Source organism: Dipodomys ordii, unplaced genomic scaffold (assembly GCF_000151885.1).
Source record: "Dipodomys ordii isolate 6190 unplaced genomic scaffold, Dord_2.0 Scaffold74, whole genome shotgun sequence".
Taxonomy (NCBI): Eukaryota; Metazoa; Chordata; class Mammalia; order Rodentia; family Heteromyidae; genus Dipodomys; species Dipodomys ordii.
Window position 1 is genome coordinate 2799609 of NW_012267290.1, and position 7766 is coordinate 2807374.

The window sequence follows — 7766 nt, forward strand, 5'->3', positions numbered from 1 at the left end:
GCAGCGGGAAGCTGCTGGGGGAACACAGGGCCAGGAACAACTCCCAGAGCCAGGCCATGCAGCCTGGACCGAATTAAACCTGTGCTCCAAGACACAGCCTTGCCCGCCTGCTTTCCTTCCTTCCCCTGGTGTTGGTGGTGATCGTGCAGTGTGTCTCACACAGGCTGAGGTGTGAAATCATGGAGCACGTCCCCATGTCCCTTCCACAGCACTTGGGGGCCCCCTGAGCGGGGCTGCGCGGGCTTCCTGTGCGCCTGGGCGTCTGTCCCCTACGCACCAGGCTTCTGCTACTATCATTCCTCTTGCTGTTATTAGTGTGTGCTGTTCTTCCTGGCTCTGCTCACTACATTTCACGTATTGGCCCATAATAGCTTATTGTGGATATTTGGGACCGGGCTCACAGGGTGTGGTCAAAGCATTTTCCAAGATAGGAGAAGAGGAGGACAAAGGTTTATAAAGATGCCATGTCAGACACTCGTGCTCACTGCTGTAGTCAATCTCTTCATACATTCCTGGCAAGAAGTAGAGCTTGGCTCAAGTGATTGAGTACTAGCCTTGAACAAACAAACAAACCTAGCACAAAACTCAGGGTCAGTGCTTAGGCCCTGAGTTCAAATGGGGGCCATTTGGCTGGTGGGAAGGGCTCCTGTTGAGGTTCACGCGAGCCACAAAGACAGCAGCAGGAATCTGTGGCCTTGAGTCCCTCACGGGTTGGAGTCCTCACTCCTTGGCTGTCTCTACTTTTTAAAATCAGTTTCCTAATATCTCAGCTTTTCTGTGACTTCTGAAATCTTTATTCTACTTTTTACACTTTCAGTTTTCACTTTTCCTTCCTGTTGTAAATCCTTGTTAGTTAATAACAATAGTCTTCTTTGTATATGTCTACTTTTTCATCTCATTGCATTGTGTCATATTAATCTAATCTAGTATGCTGGATACCCTCTTCTTATTTTGCTTATTTCATTATTTTTAGCCTTTATTTCACATTAAGTATACCTTTGTTTTCTGTTTATATCTATAATAATATTCTTACCTGAACATTAAACTTTTATTTTTCTTAACTCGTAAACTGTACTTTATAAAATTGATTCCTATTTAATTACCATAGCATTCCCACGTGCTTTTTGTTTTGTTTTTAGTAACTCCCGCCTGGGTGGATCTTTTTCGGGTTTCAGAGCACAGAGTTGCTTTTCGATATGTTTCAGGAAGCTCATGAGTCACCAGGAAGAACTGCCCACACTCCCGTCTTAGGACATCCTCCCACTGGGTCTGGAGCCTGTTCCCTGGCTCACCCAGGATTAGGCAGGTGTCCAGTAATCCTTTCTCTCAGGTCTTCTTCCTCTAGTGGTCCCCCACCCCCGCCCTGCTAGATCTACCCAAATTGAAGACAAGGACTTCCTCGACAGCGCATTGCGTTTACCAGTGTTCAGTGAGACCCGGGGGCACAGGGTTCCACCGGCCCCTCCTCCTCTCCCTTCCTCGCTTGATGCCACCCACGTCCGGCTCCTGCCAATAGCGGCTTCTGAAAAGCCTCCTCCCCCACCTGGGCCTGTTGTTGCTGACTCCCAGTCGTGTCATAATGGCACTGGCTTTCAGTTACCTCTGCCCCAAAGGACAGGCAGCAGACAGCCCGTGGAGAGCAGTGGCCCCAGCTGCAAGGTAAGACTTGGGAACTGTATCAGTGATTCAGAATGGGCCAGAGACGGCAAAATGCTTCCCTGACCCTGCCCTCGATGATCAAAAAGACTCCCCTTCTCTCTCTCACACACAGACACAGGAGATAGGCTTGCAGGCAAAAGTGTTCAGCATTTCTTTTCTACTCATTATCATCAATCACCACTTGCTATTTATTGTCTGAATGTGTGACTCCACCCCACATTTATAGGTTGACGTTAATTCACAATGCAACAGTCTTAAGAGCTTGGGATATTTCCTCAGTGAAGCAGCCCTCAGGAATGGGCTTCGCTTCCTTGTAAAACAGGCTGTGTGTCCCCTGGACAAAGCCAGAAGCCATTGACTGTGACTGTGAAAACAGCGTTGCTGCTGCTTTGATATTTCCAATTTTCAGAACTGTCTGAAATCAGTTTTTGTGATTTATAAATTACTCAGTCTAAGGGATTTTTGTTATGGCTACCTGAATGGACCCACGGTATTAGTAAGGTCATCATCATCATGTTTATTATGGTCTGATGCTGAGGCCGGGGAAGCGAGCCCTTCAAGCTCCTATGTTGAATACATGTGACTTACTTACACATTTCACACACCAAAACTTTCCCTTTATGTCAATATCCAAAGCCAGAATAGATCTCTGCTGGTGTAAGATATTTAAGGGCTCATTGAAAGGTTCAAAAGTGAAGACATTTTCTCCCTAAGCTGCTATGAAGCAAGGACAAAGTTCCAGGAGCATGCTGGATTTATGCACTGAGGGTACAGGACTTGGTCTCAGGAAGGAACGGGGGAGGTGTGGGCTGGGAAGTCTGGATCACTGGTGAATCAGGATGATACTTTGAAGGTCCTGTAATTAAAACAAAAGCGTGTTTAACCTTCATATAACACCAGAGATGCATTCTAAATTGAAGCTTTGGCTGCAACTGGAACAAGGTACTGCTGACACTCCCCAATCTCCTCCTCCCATTATTGCTGGGCCAGGAAAAAGAATGGGCAGAGGATGAGGTTGGAAGGTAAGACATCCCCATCCCCATGGCTCACAGGCGCTTCCAATGTGTTGGCCATTTGATGGAAGTTACTGACTGAGGATGGAATAGCTGAAAGTTGTGAGAGAATGATCTATTCCAAATTGGCATAACCCCCAGTGCAGAAACATGCTTACTAATCTTGGAGGGAAGTCCTCAGGGGAAACATAGCAATGTACTCTTGTTTCCTAGAAGAGTCTCAGTGGGTGTGTGTCTCTTGCTTCGTTGTAAGGACCAACACAAGCCCTTATGTTGCAGAATGCATTTGTCTTTGGATGATAAATCACTCGGTGACTTGCTTAAGGAGCCCGGCTCATAGTTCCTCTGCTCATTCTTTCCCTTTTTGGTAGAAAAGGGAAAAGTAGACAAACTTTAGTACACATCCCTACTCATTCTCTAAATGTTCCATTCTGTTTCTCAGATTTGTGTGTGCACTCATGCACATTCTAGTCTTTTGTCCTATAGCTATGTTCTTTCATTCTTCAAATACTATTGTTTTTCAACAAGAGGAACAGTAACAAAAAAAAGACACTTTGACAATAGATAATATTTACATTCACGCTCAAGCATTAGCTGTATGACTTGCCTTTCTAGGCTTTCTTTAGAAAGTACCCTTTTCCATGTAAATTGTATAAATTAATATGTGCTTTGAAAATTCCAGTACCTTCTAGGTATTTAAGAAATAATATCAAGGGAAGTGTTGCAACTTGTGCCTGTAAGCTTAGCTACTCAGGAAGCTGAGATCTAAGAATCTTGGTTCAAAGCCAGCATGGGCAGGAAAGTCTGAGATTATCTCCAAATATCAGAAAACCCAAAGTGGTGCTGTGGCTCAAAGTGATCGAACAACTAGCCTTGAGCAAAAGAGCTCAGAGATATTGCTTAGGCCCTGAGTTCAAGTCCCATAACTGACAAAGAAAAAGACATAGAAATTATCTCTACTGAATGATTAAAAAAATGAACCGACATTATTTTGTTAAATGATACAAACCTATTAAGCTATCATAATATTTAGAGGAGAATGAGGTATGTGTCTACAAATCTGGTTCTTTTCTAAGACCATTTTTTCTTGATGTCAAAATTTTTCAGAAGTTTCACCACTAACTTTCAATGTGATGGGTTTACAAAGGCACACTTCGCCTTTCCCTACCTATCAATTACAGCTGTTCCAGGCAGTCAAGAAGGATGTTTCTTACTTGAGTTCCAGAACTGATTGCCTAAAAAGCCCTTCTCACCACTTAGTGAAACCATTCGGTGATGATTTAGATAGGCCTTGCCCTGAAGAGGCTTTCTTTAGTCAGCCACTGATATGGAAAAGCACCTTTTTCTGAGAGCAAGAGTAGGAAAGTGGCTGTGTAATCGTCATCACCAGAGCAGAGCCCGAGCTTTTGAAGTTCAAGTTATTTGCACAAGGTCACCCAACTAAGGAGAGGCAAAACCAAGACTTGCAACCAGGTGTATCTGATTTCACATGAAGGTCTTTGAATTACTGGGCTAAGTTCCATTTGTGTCTTCCACCTAAACCATAGCCCCCTCCAAACTTTGGATAGGTCTATTGATTTCTGCATCTCAAACAACATCTACCTTTCACTTCTCAACTGTGGTGTAGATAATGAAGGTAGGGTTTCATTGATAGAGAACAGTGAGGCCTGGGTTCCTGAGCTCTCTTCATCCTTCCTTCCCTCCCCGCCTCTCTCCTTCCTTCCCTGCCTCTCTCCTTCCTTCCCTCCCTTCTTTCCTCTTTCCCTTTCCTTTCTGAAATTTTAAAGAGCAGTAAAATGGAAGACAAGGATCAAAAGGATAGAGAGGAATGTCTGTGTTTTACTTGTTTTCTGTGCTATGAACTCCCTCCTCCCACCTCCCAGCCCACCAATGCACTGATGCAACACTGCATTAAGCCAGTTTCTGATCTCTTGTGTCTCTGCAGTTAAGGTCCACTCAGGGACCTATGTGTTTTGAGCTTGCCTAGCATGTGTGCTCCATGCTAATGCGCAGGAACAAAAAATAGCGGGATTGGATAAGAAGTCCTTCATCCTTTTCTAGCTTGTGAAAAGGGGGTTTTGTATTCCTGTACACATTGCTCCCAGGTGTAGGGCATGCCGTAAGGGTGGACAAATACATGAAAGATTTCCTTCCCAAATCATCGTTATGCAATGGCTTCTTTAAAAAAAATACTCTCAGAGTCATAAGTAAATATGCAAATCTATTAGAAATTTCCAATTGCTCTAAAACTCTCCCTCCTTTGGGGAGGGAGGGTGGCGGTGGTCAGTCATAAACCTGGACCTCTAATGTGTCTACACATGACATGTTCTCAAATTATACCAGGCCTTAATTTGAATGCCTGTGCTGATCATATAGCTTTTCTTCTCTAGCTGAATTTTCCATACTTTGCCAGAGTTCCTGATGAGCCCTAGAGCAAGAGCTGCCCTCAGACAGTGACCAGCCTTCTACGGCGGGAAGACCCCCCACCATGAGGCTGCTGTTCCTCCTGCTCCTCTTCCTCGTTTGTCTAAGCCAGACAGCATCAGGTAAGCGTTGAACCCACGGTGAGATGGGAGGTGTGCTGATTGACCGTGGCGCCCGCAGGAGGCCAGGCTCGGGGTCTGGGCGTGACGATAGCACGTAATAACAGAACATGCCCCAGCTGAAGGACCCCAGCAGGCAAACACACCCCACTTTACAAATACGTCGAGGTTAAAGAGATTAAAAGTATTTCCCCAAGGCTGCCTTGAACTAGTTGTTGTGATAAGACACATACATAACTGTGATAGTGTAAAGCCGAATTCGGAAATCCTTATCCAAAAGACCACCAGAGATGTCACCAATGTAAAAGCAAAGGAGTCTTTATTGCAAGCTCGAGCTTGGTCCCCCCGCATACACGGCAGCAGCCGATGAGATGAAGCCCCGAGCCCCGGGTTACAGCACTTTTTATACATTTTTTAGGGAAGGCAGGGGCTGTGCATACATTATAGCATCTTGTAACAAATCACTACACACCATGGGAAAATCATAAAACAACTCTATAGTATGATTGGCACATTACAAAGCGGGAAAGGACCAGAAACAGGTTGTGGGTTAGATCAAGGGGGCCGACGTACTTTAAACTGGTTGGCTTGCACCACAGGGGGTCTCAAGAGGATACCTGCTAAACTGCAGTGTTTCTGGTTTAGATAATGATCACTAGACCCTAGGAGGGGCTGTTCTGGAATTTCAGATATCTCGACATCCTGCCGTAAGCAAACGCCATCTATGGCTCTAAGAATTGTTTGTGCGTGGCTTTCTGTCATGAATTCCTGGCATTGGGGTTAAAGTGGGTCATGAGGTAAGTTGCAGAACTGAGGGTCCTCAGTAAAATGGAGTTGCTTAGGTTCCTCAATAGATAACATTACAGTGGGTTTCTCAGCTGACAAACCATTTGTGAATAAAAACGCCAGCAACAATGACACAGCCACCAGCATCCCTCTAATCTACAGGAGGGTCTTAGATGTTATGCAAGGAGTTTGAAGCGGTACAGACTATTGTGGTGAAGCTCAGATACAGCACAGTGTGATTTAATTCCAAAGAAAATGCTTCTTATTATATACTTGACAATTCCATAAAAGAAATTTACTATATATATATATATATATCCATAAAATCTTCTGAAAGATCATTCTTCATTTCTTTGAAATTTGGACTTTGTTCTCAAATTTTCCCTGGTAATTATGGGAAAGGGAAAGGACCATTCCCAACTTAGCATGTTAGAAGGCACCAGGTCTTAGCTCTTGCCCACGGTGTAAATCCCTAGGCCATCGGGACACTGCTCCTTGTCGCTGATCAGACCCAATTGTGTCTGCCACCAGCCGGGCACTGCTGATTGCTGCCAGGCAAAAGTGCTAGGGACGCTCACATCAGCAACGCGGGCACCAGCTGTGCACGATACCCCTCTTCTGTCCGGACTACGTGAATTCAGAATCTAATGGCTGTACCTAGTGAAGGAAACTAATGAGGACAATCCTACTTTGTGTCAAGAAAACAAAGTCACAGCTATTTGTTGAACAGAGAAATGGCAATAGCTATACAGATAGATGATTGGTCAATGGACCAATCGACAGACGATAGATAGCTGGTGAATACGCGTAGCTATCTGCAGATATGGGATTGACATCGATGTGCGCATGTACCCACCCTCACTTCTGATGGATAGACCTGCTTGTCCACGACTATACTTTGGTGGAGCAGACATCACAGCCCAAGTCCCCTAATCCCTAGTCATGTCAGCTTTCCGTCCCTTGCAGCACAGTGCCGTTTCACAGGGTCTGCTAGACGGACTCGCTCCCTGGGGCTGAGCCCTGTTCTCTCCCCTGCCCACCGCTCTGTAGATGGCTACGGTCAGCCTTCATGGTCTGTGGTCACTTTCTTCCCGCGCTCTGGGGGGTGAGCTTAGTGCTGAGGTGTTGGCACTAACGGACAGCACCACTGTTTCTGAGGCAGGACACGGCGCAGAACTAACGCGACTCCCTGCTCTATAGTCAGCCTGTCTCTGCCACTTAGGTATTTGTTCACTTGGTGCTAAGAGCCTGAGAGTTGCCCTGTCGAGAAGAGGGAAAGTGTTTGGGGAGGTGAAGCATCCCCCTAGTCATAGTCAAGCCTGGTGCTTTCTCTGACCCCACGTGTCTTCATCAGAAAAGGAAAGATCCCACACTACAGTGCCCAGGAGCTTTCTCTACACAGAACCAAGTCATAGACACGCAGGCCATAGACACGCAGGCCCCGAGAGCCATTTGGTCTCTGCCATCACAGCTCACCTACGCCTTACGCGACTACAGAGGTTCAATCGGCGATCAATCCCTAACCCACAGACCTTCCCTTCCGTGCCACGTGCCACGCACACAAGGTTCGAGTAGCATTGCTTTATTGAGATGCTAGTTCTTTGTCTCCTCACACGTGCACCATTTCCTGACAGGGCATAGAAAGAGGAAGAGATTCATGGAATGTGCGAAAATGGGCGGAGCCTGCAAATACCAACGGACCCACGGCTGCTCCATCCTGCCTGCCGAGTGCAAGAACCGCTACAAACACTGCTGCAGAGTGTAG

The 7766-nt window shown here is 45.8% G+C and overlaps 1 protein-coding gene across 1 annotated transcript; it reads left to right on the forward strand.

Moving 5' to 3' along the window:
* Positions 1-5160: 5160 nt before the first annotated feature.
* LOC105991586 (beta-defensin 33-like) lies at positions 5161-7766 on the forward strand. Its single transcript, XM_013024240.1, has 2 exons — positions 5161-5218; positions 7636-7766. Exons 1-2 carry the CDS (start codon positions 5161-5163, stop codon positions 7764-7766), a joined length of 189 nt encoding a protein of 62 aa, XP_012879694.1.